The sequence below is a fragment of the Saccharomyces paradoxus genome, chromosome I, assembly GCF_002079055.1.
Source record: "Saccharomyces paradoxus chromosome I, complete sequence".
NCBI lineage: Eukaryota > Fungi > Ascomycota > Saccharomycetes > Saccharomycetales > Saccharomycetaceae > Saccharomyces > Saccharomyces paradoxus.
In genome coordinates, this window is record NC_047487.1 from 133,435 (window position 1) to 146,334 (window position 12,900).

A 12,900-nucleotide genomic window follows, 5' to 3' on the forward strand; every position below is an offset into this window, starting at 1 on the left:
TCAAGTTATGTATCTATCTTTTCATATTCTTAAATACACATACACATACTATCTTGCCAAAAACACACGCGGTGTAAGGAGTTATGGTGACAGCTTTTTCACGATTAGAAGAAAAACTCATTATTCGTAGCTTAATATGGCAAAAATGAGAAAGACATACTATCAAAACATAAGTTTCCTGAAAAAAAAAAAGGGAACCTCTTTACAATGGTACACCTGTGTAAACAAGTATAGTTATCAATAGTAAATACAAAGGCTTAATAAGCGCAGAATAAATATCTACCGAGATCATTAGTCATATATCTAGAATGGAGCAAAATGGCCTTGATCACGACAGCAGATCTAGCATCGATACGACCATCAATGACACCCAGAAGACCTTTTTAGAATTTAGATCTTATACCCAACTAAGTGAAAAATTAGCATCCAATCCCTTTTATGCGACACCACACCCGGACGACGATAGTCTTAAAGGGGTAGCCTCTGCAGTGTCACAAGGTTCCGAATCTGTAGTCTCATGGACAACTTTAACGCACGTATATTCCATCTTGGGTGCTTATGGAGGACCCACGTGTTTGTATCCGACAGCCACGTATTTTTTGATGGGCACTTCTAAGGGATGCGTACTCATTTTTAATTATAACGAACATTTGCAGACAATCCTAGTGCCGACCTTATCTGAGGACCCTTCTGCTCACTCAATAAGAAGTCCAGTGAAATCAATTGTTATATGTTCCGATGGTACCCATGTGGCTGCCTCATACGAAAATGGAAGTATATGCATTTGGAACTTGAATGTAGGGTATAGAGTGAAACCCGTTTCTGAACCAACAAATAGTATGACCCCAACGCCTGCCTTGCCGGCAGTCCTACATATCGATGACCATTTAAATAAAGAAATCACCGGGCTGGACTTTTTCGGTGCTCGACATACAGCCTTGATTGTTAGTGATAGAACAGGTAGAGTATCACTCTACAACGGTTATAGAAGAGGTTTTTGGCAGTTGGTTTATAATTCGAAGAAAATTTTGGATGTGAACTCTTTTGATGAGAAACTAATAAGATCAAAGTTATCTCCACTAATATCACGAGAGAAAATTTCCACCAATTTGTTGAGCGTACTCACAACTACTCATTTTGCCCTTATTTCATTATCTCCACATGTTTCTTTGATATTTCAAGAAACCATTGAACCTTCAGTACAAAACTCCCTAGTCGTGAATAGCTCCATTTCATGGACTCAAAACTGTTCCAGGGTTGCTTATTCTGTAAATAATAAAATTTCCATTATTTCAATGTCTTCATCAGATTTAAATGTTCAGTCCGCTAAACATTCCCCTGAATTTGCAGAATCTATATTATCCATTCAATGGATTGATCAGCTCCTACTTGGTGTTTTAACCATATCTCATCAGTTTTTGGTATTGGATCCCCAGCATGACTTCAAAATCCTGTTAAGATTGGATTTCCTGATTCATGATTTAATGATCCCGCCTAATAAATATTTTGTAATAAGCAGAAGAAGTTTCTACCTGTTAACGAACTACTCATTCAAAATCGGCAAATTTGTGTCCTGGTCAGATATTACTTTAAGACATATATTGAAAGGCAATTACTTGGGTGCATTAGAGTTTATAGAGTCACTTTTGCAACCTTATTGTCCATTGGCGAATCTGCTAAAATTATACAATAACACGGAAGAGAGGTCTAAACAACTTATGGAACCATTTTATAATTTGTCTTTGGCTGCCTTAAGGTTTCTTATAAAAAAAGACAACGCTGACTATGGTAGGGTGTATCAACTATTAATGGTTGTTGTTCGTGTTTTTCAGCGATTTTCCAAAAAATTAGACTCGATTCCTTCTCTAGACGTCTTCTTGGAGCAGGGTCTGGAATTCTTTGAGTTGAAGGATAATGCAGTATATTTTGAAGTTGTAGCAAACATTGTTGCACAAGGATCCGTTATGTCAATTACCCCAGTTCTTTTCAGGTCAATAATTGATTACTATGCTAAGGAGGAAAATTTAAAAGTAATTGAGGACTTGATTATTATGCTAGATCCTGCTACACTAGATGTGGATCTAGCTGTCAAATTATGCCAAAATTATAATTTGTTCGATTTATTAATATATATTTGGAACAAGATTTTTGATGATTACCAAACCCCGCTGGTGGACTTGATTTACAGAATTTCTAACCAAAGTGAAAAATGTGTCATTTTCAATGGTCCTCAAGCACCTCCTGAAACGACTATATTTGATTATCTAACGTATATTCTTACTGGTAGGCAATATCCACAGAACTTGTCCATATCTCCCAGTAGTAAATGCATTGAAATACAAAGAGAACTCTCAGCATTTATTTTTAGTGGTTTCTCCATAAAATGGCCATTCAACAGTGACCATAAGCTTTACATATGTGAAAATCCGGAAGAAGAGCCAGCTTTCCCCTATTTCCATCTTTTATTGAAATCCAATCCCAGTAGGTTTTTAGCAATGCTCAATGAAGTGTTTGAAGCGTCCTTGTTTAACGATGACAATGATATGGTTACGTCAGCTGAAGGGCCTGAATCGATCAGTAGGCAATATGTTACTGACCTATTATTGGATGCTATGAAAACCACGGAGCATTCTGACAACATTAGGGTACTTGTTGCGATTTTCATTGCAACCAGTATATCAAAATACCCTCAATTTATCAAAGTATCTAATCAAGCGCTAGATTGCGTTGTTAGTACTATATGCTCTTCCAGAGTTGAAGGTATATACGAAATTTCTCAACTAGCTTTAGAAGCACTTCTACCCTATTATCATTCAAAAACAGCTGAAAATTTTATACTGGAGTTAAGAGAGAAAAAGTTCAATAAAGTTCTTTTCCACATCTATAAAAGTGAAAATAAATACTCCAATGCACTTTCACTTCTTTTAGAAACTAAAGACGTCGAAAAAGAATATAACACTGATATTGTATCAATAACTGAGTATATACTCAAAAAATGCCCATCTGGAAGTCAGGAATGTAGCAAAGTTATTGAAGTTATCGAGAAGAACTTTGAACTTCTTCTTTTAAGGATTGGTATCGAGAAATGTGTGACGATTTTCTCTAACTTTGACTATAGCCTTCATCAAGAAATATTAAAAGTAAAGACTGAAGAAACCCAGCAAAAATATTTAGATAAGCTTTTCTCTATTCCAAATGTCAACAATAAGGTCGATAAGCGTTTAAGGAATTTGTACATCGAGTTGAATAGTAAACTAAAGAGTAAAAGGGAAATGATTCTTTGGCTAAATAGTACAGATCTCAGCAATGCTGAGAGCTTACATGTTCTGGACTTACTAAATCAAGATTCTAATCTTGAAGCTGCAGCTATAATTCATGAACGCCTAGAAAACTTCAACCTAGCAGTCAGGGATTTATTGAGCTTTATTGAACAATGTTTAAATGAAGGGGAAACAAATATAACTACTTTATTGGATTGTTTGAGGCGGGCATTTGATGATTGTAATTCTGCTGGTGCTGAGAAGAAATCGTGTTGGATATTATTGATTACATTTCTAATCACTCTATATGGGAAATACCCTGCACACAATGAAAGGAAAGATTTATGTAATAAACTACTGGAAGAAGCATTTTTGGGATTGGTTAGGTCCAAAAGTTCCTCTCAGAAGGATTCGGGTGGGGAATTCTGGGAAATAATGTCTTCTGTTCTTGAGCACCAAGACGTTATTCTAATGAAAGTTCAAGATTTAAAACAACTACTAATGAATGTTTTTAATACTTACAAATTGGAGAGATCGCTCTCTGAGTTGATTCAGAAGGTAATAGAGGATTCTTCGCAAGATCTTGTTCAGCAGTATAGAAAGTTTCTGAGTGAAGGGTGGTCTATACACACCGACGACTGCGAAGTCTGCGGGAAAAAAATATGGGGAGCTGGCCTGGATCCATTACTTTTTCTAGTTTGGGAAAATGTACAGCGCCACCAGGATATGATTAGTGTAGATCTCAAAACTCCCCTTGTCATATTCAAATGTCACCATGGCTTTCACCAGACTTGCCTCGAAAACCTGGCTCAGAAACCCAATGAATATTCTTGTTTAATTTGCCAAACAGAATCTAACCCAGACTAACATAACCTTTTCTAAATATATAATACAGCTTTCGTTACATAAAAGTAAAATTTATATTCCTCCTATAATTAAGTAAACTCAAATATAGAATACCAATTATGGTTAACCCAGAAGCCATTAAAATCCGTATTCATTAATACTTGTCTTTCTAGGAGCCATCTACATATTTCCGATATTTCATGGAGCGAAAGCACTTCATGGCATCTAAATTGCAGTCTACTTAACGTTATCCCTGGATGAAATTTTACCTCATTAACGACCATAGTAACTACTTGTTTCCATATGTTTGACCTAATGGAACCAGATCCATCCACCCATAAACGCGAAAATGGTTTGCCAAGTGGGATCTTGACAGCCGAATTTTTTGGTGTATTCCACTTTCTCTGAGATTTGGCATATATAATCAAAGGTGGAGTTAATGTTCTTATTTCAAATCTTCTTGAGGTATAAGTTAATGGCCGAACGTTCCTCATCATTGGAATTACATCCATATTTAATAGCTCGCCCGAAATCAAATCAATCAGAACCCAGGAGGATATGTCGGACGGTTCTTGATTAATGACAATAGCGTTTCCGGCCTCCAATAACTCATTAATCTTACATCTATACTGCAAAGCTACTCCGAAATCTTTATAGTTTCCTCTACTTTCTAAAATGTCTGGTAAAGTATCGGTACATTCAAGTTTTGAACCATGAAGGTAAATTTGCTTTTCCTTAGCCATATCCATGATGACATTATCTATTGATTCCTTTCCAACATTCTTCAACGCCTCTATTTCATTTCGAGTAGTCGAAGAATTTTCTATTAATATAGACCGGATCACTGTACGGATATAATCGTCGCTTTGACTTTTCGATAAGTCCTTCGTAAAACCGGAAATCCTTTTAGTGTAAGTTTTTTTTAACGAAGAAATCTCTCTTTGAATCATAGAAGACATGGCCAGATCATTGGTAGAATGTGGTAATGTATCGTCACGGACCAAAGTGAATCTTTTCCTATTCTCTTCATAGTTCTTATAAAGATAGAGCGACCTCTTAATTTCTTTCTCATCAAATGAGGTCCAAATGTCAAGCAATTTAATAAGATCTAGTTCTTCAACATCATTCAACGAAATTCTTTCACCTTTTATGGCTAGAACAAGCACCTTTTTCCACTTATCCACATACGCCCTCCAACCGCTATGACCCATTCTCACTCGCCGTGCTGTCCATTTCTTTTTTAGATTATCTAAAGAATTATTAGGAAATAATTTTGTTATTTTGTCCCACAATATTTCGTTTTTAATACTTTTAGTAATGACAACAGCTTTGATTAAAGCCTGAACACCATCCTTAGTACCTGCATGATAAATGGTTTTGGTTTCTTTAGTATTTTCAACAACCGCTGGTGTCCTGCTGGCAGACAATTTTTTGTCTCTGTTTTTGATCTTTCCGTCTGATACATTGACTGACATACTCTTCTTAGAGGTAGCCCCATCTGAAGCTTTAGGCTTTGCATTCTTTTGGCGGTTCTGAAACTTACGAATTCTTTCAACTGACTTCTTTCCTCTATGAAATCTATTTTTCTCCGTTTGATCAAAAAAGAATATTTCCGTATCGTGTATTACATCAGTAAAGGTTGCTTTTTTACTATCTTTTTCTTTCAAGATGTAGCTTTGGATAGCGTCCTCCCCAATGGTGGGCAGAAAAATGATTTTTCTTCCTGATACAGGCTCTGTTCTTGCTCCTAATTTTTCGCTTTCTACCATCAAGTTAACATCCCCGCGGACAGTCTTTTTATCCAATGTCGTTACAGAGCCCATACATTTGGAAACGCTTTCATAAAATTGTTCCCTCAGATATGCTACCCCACCAATCGTATTCATAACTTTCAAAATGGCTCGCTGTCTCTGTAGCGAACGTAAAGAGCGAGCAGAAAAGCCGCCGAAGTTAACCACCTTGCCTTTGATAACGGTACCTCTATTCGAACTTGGACTATCTTCAGTGGCTTTTGACTCTTGCGTGGCACCGCCATGTTGCTCGAGCTTAATCCTTTTGGGAGTCGAAACGTTTCCCTTAACAGAAGCATCAGTTGTGTTTTTAACCTGCCTCTTCCGCTTGTTTTTATTCGGAGTTTTTTTGGAGTTTGGAGGAATTTTCAAGTCACCGTGCCAGAAGAATATATCTTGCCCATCTCTATCCCTTGTAAATCTAACGGTATTGTTGAGTGCGACAAAATTATCCTCGTTAAGAGTTTTCAAATCAGTATGAGATTTGCCTGGTTCGTCAAATCCTTTTGGAACAGATATTTCGTCTTCCGCATTTGTTAACTTTTGAAAGTTCTGAGCCGTGAACAACCTAAAGAACTTCTTTTTTCCCTCAAAATCATATATGCGGAAAAGCCTATAACCTCCTGTATTGTCTTTTTGCCTATCCAGACTTTCTAAATAGTACTCACTTGATTTGGTAAAAGCTCGCTGAAATTCTTTTCCGGTAATTCGATTGACAACATCCATAGTTGATATTCCTTTAAGGCCGGACTTATCTGCAATGTCATAAGTCTGATTTTGTAGTGGATAGAATCGATTAAGAAGGACTTCATTCTTTACGGCATTCTCCTTGTCTTCCATAACGAGACCTTGATTTTGTAATAGATCAGTTGCATTGAAATTATCTAAACCATCGACTGAGTCATCATCTTCCAAACCTGCCTTACTATCTGATACAGAATCCTCATCCGCACTATTACTATCATACTCAAATGAAGGCGAGCATTTAGAGTCTGGAATGTCTTTCACATATTTCACGCATCTAATTTTAATGGCAGGATTCTTGGGTGATACTACAAGCACTTTCTTTAAGTACTCTTTTTCATCCAACCATGCAATCGCTGCAATAAAAGCTTTTGAGAGCCTTTTCTCTTTGTCAAATTTCAGTTCACGCTTCAAATCAATTATCTGGCGAATACCATTTTTCGATCGTTTTACCACCTCAACGATTGTTGCCAAATGATCCCTAATGTTAATATAGGGATTACTATCTATCCCGTCATGGCTAAATTTTTTTAGCTTTAACAGCTTCACGACGTGTCCTTTGTAAATCAGTTGCGAGCTCGTTAAGAGATGGCATATTTTCTTGATACGTCCTGTTACACTTCTTGGATCTTGGCCAGTTATCTGTGCAAGATCCATAGTATTGATCCCCTTTTCTCCAGCTTTGGCAACTTCAAGAAGTAGTTCAAATGCTGAATTCCCGATAGTTGACTCCTTCTTTGTGTATCCAGTTAATAACGTCCACAGGCTGTCCTCAGTAATCCCTACTGAGTATGAATGACTAGTGTCGTCTATAATATTTGTCACGTTTTTAGTTGTTATAACGCTATCACAGTACACCTCGATGTCCTTTTTCAACATCACGCATGAAAGCACAAATTGTTTAACTTTCTCGTCAGACAAATCAAAATATTTACGAGATATATCCCAAAGCTGATTTAACGTAATTTCTTTAATAAGTCGTTAGTAAATAATCTTACAATATATCACGTTTCTCACCTGAAAAGAACATGGAATAGAAGAATGAGGCATATACATACTTCCTTTATTTGATGCAATTTCATCAGACACTATTTTAACCAGTTCATCAGGATAAATTGTCAACGCCATATTTTCTGTGGCTGGTTTGCTTCAATCAACCGTCCTCTTCTTTGCTTCTGCAAGAGGAAAAGATATGTGTGATTAATTGTTTATTTTTACTTTCGCGAGTTAAAGCGCCCCTTCTGATGCAAAAAATCCAGTTAGTTGTATTTGACACTACAAAACTAGAGAAAAGCAGAACAACAAAAAACCCTTAAAAATTTACTAGCATTCACAGTTCAATCTGCTTAAATAAACAATTATTAGATATACTATATTCAGCTTAACATAATGATTAAAAACATTTTTAGGCTTTGTGAGTTTAATCACATGTTACTTTTATAAAATAATTATATTATATTTTAAATATATCAAAGTTTCTTTCATTTTTTAGATTACTTTAAGATAATAAATATATGTTTTTGGTTTCCGAAACGTTTAAAATATGTTATATTTCGGAACACTTTTTTAAGCGCTTTTCTCTATGCAGCATTCGATCGAGATACATTTATTATAATGGCAAAGAATGGTTAAGCAGCTAAGTAGTGAATTATATTAGTTCGATCATGTGTGGATTCAAATATCGGTATATAATAACCCTCTTGAGCAAACATTTTTTGGAAGAGTCACTACTGAAATGAGAACATACCCGTCCAGAATGTGAGAGGGCGACGAACAATTTCATTCATAAACAGAATACCCTTTTCCCCTACTGGTCAGAAAATCTATTTTTTAAATGCTTGCTGCCTTGCGAATCGAGTTAGTTATGTTCTTGTAATTATTCGATGGATTGCCAACGATGATGCGGCATTTCGCAAGACTGAGAGCCAAGAATTCAAAGGATAGTGTAAGAGTCATTAGATGGTTTTATTAATATCATAGCATTCAAGAACTTTTCAAGTGTAGCCAAAACGTTCGCTTCTCTGTCGACACTTGCCATCTTCTATTATGTCAGAAAGTTATTTTTCCTTTTTTTTTTTTGAAACTTTTTTTCTCTCAAAAATAAAAGATGTAAGAACCAGCGATAGCCCATTGTGTAATGTGTATTTCTAACCATCAAACACTATACCTCTACGCCAAATAGACAACGCAAGACACTCTATAAACGGAAACCCAATGCACCATAAATCATTAAGGAGAGCTAGCGCTAATATGCCTTCGGCTCCCTATAGAAAGCAAGTTATTGGCAATGCACGCAAGAAACCAAGCCTTTTCTCCAAAATAAAAACCTTTTTTACTCAAAAAGATCCAATGAGAGCAAGTTCAAGGAATAATGTTACTAATGAAAAATTGCGCAATGAGGCTTTTAACAGAAGAATCTCAAGTATGCCTGGAGGATATTTCCATTCTGAAATATCCCCGGATTCTACTTTCAACCGCTCTGTAGTAGTTTCTGCAATGGGAGAAAACAGAAATGGCATTGAGAACAAAGAAGAACGGTATGATGAAACGCATGAAACGAACGTTTCCAACGCGAAGCTTGCAACCTTTTTTAGTAAAAAAGGTAATGAGCCTTTATCGGAAATTGAAATAGAGGGTGTGGTGTCACTGTTACAAAAATCAAGCAAATCCATGATAACATCGGAAAGAGAACAAAAATCAGCAGAAGGTAGTAACGTCGATCAGTCCCTTATTTTGAAAGAGTCAGGAAGTACGCCAATCGGCCTATCTAATGCGCCGACGTTTAATCCGAAATATGATACTTCAAATGCTTCAATGAATACAACTTTAGGAAGCATTGGCTCAAGAAAATACAGTTTTAACTATTCCAGTCTACCCTCTCCATACAAAGCAACTGTTTATAGGTATAGCGCAGCAAAAAAGATCCCCGATACATACACAGCCAACACATCCACTCAAAGCATAGCTTCCGCTAAATCAGTAAGAACTGGTGTTTCAAAGTCAGCACCTACTAAGAAAATAAGCAATACGGCTGCAGCATTGGTTTCGCTACTAGATGAAAAAGATACTAAGAGGAATAATGCAGCTTCGGAACTCGCTAATCCATACTCTTCTTATGTAAGCCAAATACGCAAACATAAGAGGGATTCTCCAAATGCTGTACCAAGGCAAGAGGACAGTCAAGAATCTACGGTTAAGCCTTTACTTGAGAACGGTCCTGAACAAGTTGAAGAACCAATGAAACAAGTTTACGTCACCAAAATTTCACCATCTGCGCCAAGCAAGGATTCTTTTACTAAATACAAACCTGCAAGGTCTTCATCCTTACGCTCGAATGTCGTGGTAGCTGAAACCTCCCCTGAAAAGAAGGAGAATGTAGGTAAACCTCCATCTTCTACTTTTAACTTTTCCTTTAATACTCCAAAGAACGTTGAAGACACTGAAAATGGATATAAGAACGAGAATGCACCTTCTGCACCATCAAAGGAATTTAATTTTTCCAACCTACAGACGAAGCCGTTAGTTGGAAAGCCAATAACTGAACTTTCTAAAGGCGATTCTACTCCGGTCAAATCTGCTGACTTTTCGGTTACTCCTCAAAAAAGTACATCGAAGAGCTTTGTTTTCAGCAGTGTCCAAAAGAAATCACAGTTTAATCTCTCGCAAGAAAGAGATAACGAAGTTAAACATATGGACTCCTCAATATATAATGACTTTTCGAAAGAAGAGCCGGAAGAGTTTGATTTTGATGTTCCCGTGGAGTCTAAACAAGTAGGAAATGACTTGGTTGATGAAAATAAAGTTGAGGCTTTCAGGTCTTTATTCACTTTTTGATAATAAAATTTTAACCGTGCCGTAATTACTGTATAACCCAACTTAATATGTAAGTTTGTGTAAAATATCATGCCAAGATGATATTATTTCGTCTTCATTCTATATTTTTACTTTTTCAGAAAGAAGGGAGACCTTCAGCAGCTCTTATAAATTATAAATATCTAAAAAGATACATAAAAGGCTTTTCATTTAATCATAAAATTTTTTGCTTAACGAAAAATTTGCCCAAGTGTTTCATTTGCCAGCCACAGGTAACAGCAAGAACAATTAGTTGAATAACAATCCACCACATGGCACGGGAATTAACGGCTTCTGATGCGTCTCTAAAGGTAGCTTCACGATCTCTCATCAATTTTTGCTCTCTTCTAATTTCGCCAATCTTGGAGTTCAAGATATTAACCTTGGCATGTAGGATGTCAATAGTGGCTTTACCCTTAGAATCTAACTTTTCGTCTGAGCCAACTTGGAATTCAACGTCAATCTTTGTTTTGGCCTTAATCAACCAGCCACCGGCTTCAGGCTGAATACAAATCTTATGCTCACCTGAATCAGTCGCAAGGAAAGTTAAATCACCACTTGCTGAAACTTTCTGATGAACAACCAAGTGGTTATCATCAAAAGTTTCTTCAATATCAATCACGAGGCCAAAATCTTGCGCACCAGCGTCTCTATAACCTTGTAATTGGTCATCGTAAATTTGTGCCTTGTACGTTGCCTGGAACAAAGTACCTTTTGACAATTCCTTGTGGAAGCATTTACGTTCAGCACCGGAAGTATAATAATAGAACGCAGTAACTTGAGCAGGCAAAATTAAACAGCAGGCAAAAACCTGTAAAAGAGAAGTTAAAAGCATGGTTAGTAGAGAGATTGGTTACCTTTAAATACTTTTCCAAATCGCAGAGAAAAGATGGAAGATAGAGTAAGTCTTGTATGTACGCATTTCTGCTGATGTGTTTTTTTTCAGCTTATTACGCGATTCATTTTTTTTTACGGTAACAGAAGAAACTCACGCACAAAAAATATAACATAAATAGAATAATAGGTTGACGACTATATTGATTCTTCCAGTGGGGTCAAAGCATCAAAAGCGAGCCCTTTCCCTTGTGTAACAGTTTCAGCTGAGTTTTTTTTGTTATGAACATCCTTTTACAGGATCCATTCGCTGTTCTTAAGGAACATCCTGAGAAACTCACACATACAATTGAGAACCCTTTACGCACCGAATGTCTTCAATTCAGCCCTTGCGGTGACTACCTGGCTCTTGGGTGTGCCAATGGAGCACTTGTCATTTACGATATGGATACATTCCGACCCATTTGTGTCCCAGGAAACATGTTGGGAGCACATGTCCGACCCATTACATCTATCGCATGGTCTCCGGATGGAAGATTTTTGCTCACAAGCTCTAGAGATTGGTCAATAAAACTTTGGGATCTTTCAATGCCAAGTAAGCCTTTTAAAGAAATACGATTCGATTCTCCAATTTGGGGCTGCCAATGGCTGGACGCTAAGAAGCGGCTTTGTGTAGCTACGATATTTGAGGAAAGTGACGCCTATGTCATTGACTTCAGCAATGATCCGGTCGCAAGTCTTCTCAGTAAACCTGATGAGAAACCATTGAGTCCGACGCCTGATCATGGATATGTCCTTGTTTGTACAGTGCATACCAAATACCCAAATATCATTATCGTTGGAACTTCAAAAGGTTGGCTTGACTTCTATAAGTTCCATTCTTTATCTCAAACAGAATGCATTCACTCTCTTAAAATCACGAGTTCTAATATCAAACATTTAATTGTTTCGCAGAATGGTGAGAGGTTGGCTATTAACTGCTCTGATAGAACAATAAGACAATACGAGATAAATGTTGATGATGAAAACTCTACTGTTGAGTTGGCCTTAGAGCATAAGTATCAGGATGTGATTAACAAGCTGCAGTGGAACTGTATCCTTTTTAGTAATAATACTGCCGAATACTTAGTCGCTTCTACACATGGTTCTTCTGCACATGAACTATACATCTGGGAAACGACAAGTGGAACGTTAGTGAGAGTTCTAGAAGGTGCAGAAGAGGAGTTGATAGATATTAATTGGGACTTCTATAGTATGAGTATCGTGAGTAATGGTTTTGAATCTGGGAACGTATACGTGTGGTCTGTTGTTGTTCCACCAAAATGGAGTGCTTTGGCGCCGGATTTTGAAGAAGTAGAGGAGAATGTCGACTATCTGGAGAAGGAAGATGAATTTGATGAGGTCGATGAGGCTGAACAGCAACAAGGGCTAGAGCAAGAAGAAGAAATAGCCATTGATCTTCGGACAAGAGAGCAGTATGATGTTAGGGGTAATAACTTGCTTGTCGAGCGGTTTACAATCCCTACCGATTATACGAGGATAATTAAGATGCAGTCGTCGTAGGTTGATCTTAA

At 37.0% G+C, this 12,900-nt stretch overlaps 5 protein-coding genes across 5 annotated transcripts; 3 read left to right on the top strand and 2 right to left on the bottom strand.

Moving 5' to 3' along the window:
• Positions 1–308: 308 nt before the first annotated feature.
• Positions 309–4,127, top strand: VPS8 (CORVET complex membrane-binding subunit VPS8; the record flags this gene model as incomplete). Its single annotated transcript, XM_033908578.1, has 1 exon — positions 309–4,127. The coding sequence occupies one exon, from the start codon at positions 309–311 to the stop codon at positions 4,125–4,127; it is 3,819 nt and encodes a 1,272-aa protein (XP_033764469.1).
• A 68-nt stretch (positions 4,128–4,195) lies between these two features.
• Positions 4,196–7,519, bottom strand: TFC3 (transcription factor TFIIIC subunit TFC3; the record flags this gene model as incomplete). The annotated part of the gene is made up of 1 exon (XM_033908579.1): positions 4,196–7,519. The coding sequence occupies one exon, from the start codon at positions 7,517–7,519 to the stop codon at positions 4,196–4,198; it is 3,324 nt and encodes a 1,107-aa protein (XP_033764470.1).
• A 1,335-nt stretch (positions 7,520–8,854) lies between these two features.
• On the top strand, positions 8,855–10,474 carry NUP60 (FG-nucleoporin NUP60; the record flags this gene model as incomplete). Its single annotated transcript, XM_033908580.1, has 1 exon — positions 8,855–10,474. The coding sequence occupies one exon, from the start codon at positions 8,855–8,857 to the stop codon at positions 10,472–10,474; it is 1,620 nt and encodes a 539-aa protein (XP_033764471.1).
• Positions 10,475–10,667: 193 nt separating this feature from the next.
• On the bottom strand, positions 10,668–11,327 carry ERP1 (Erp1p; the record flags this gene model as incomplete). Its single annotated transcript, XM_033908581.1, has 1 exon — positions 10,668–11,327. One exon carries the CDS (start codon positions 11,325–11,327, stop codon positions 10,668–10,670), a length of 660 nt encoding a protein of 219 aa, XP_033764472.1.
• A 281-nt stretch (positions 11,328–11,608) lies between these two features.
• On the top strand, positions 11,609–12,889 carry SWD1 (COMPASS subunit protein SWD1; the record flags this gene model as incomplete). Its single annotated transcript, XM_033908582.1, has 1 exon — positions 11,609–12,889. The coding sequence occupies one exon, from the start codon at positions 11,609–11,611 to the stop codon at positions 12,887–12,889; it is 1,281 nt and encodes a 426-aa protein (XP_033764473.1).
• Positions 12,890–12,900: the final 11 nt, after the last annotated feature.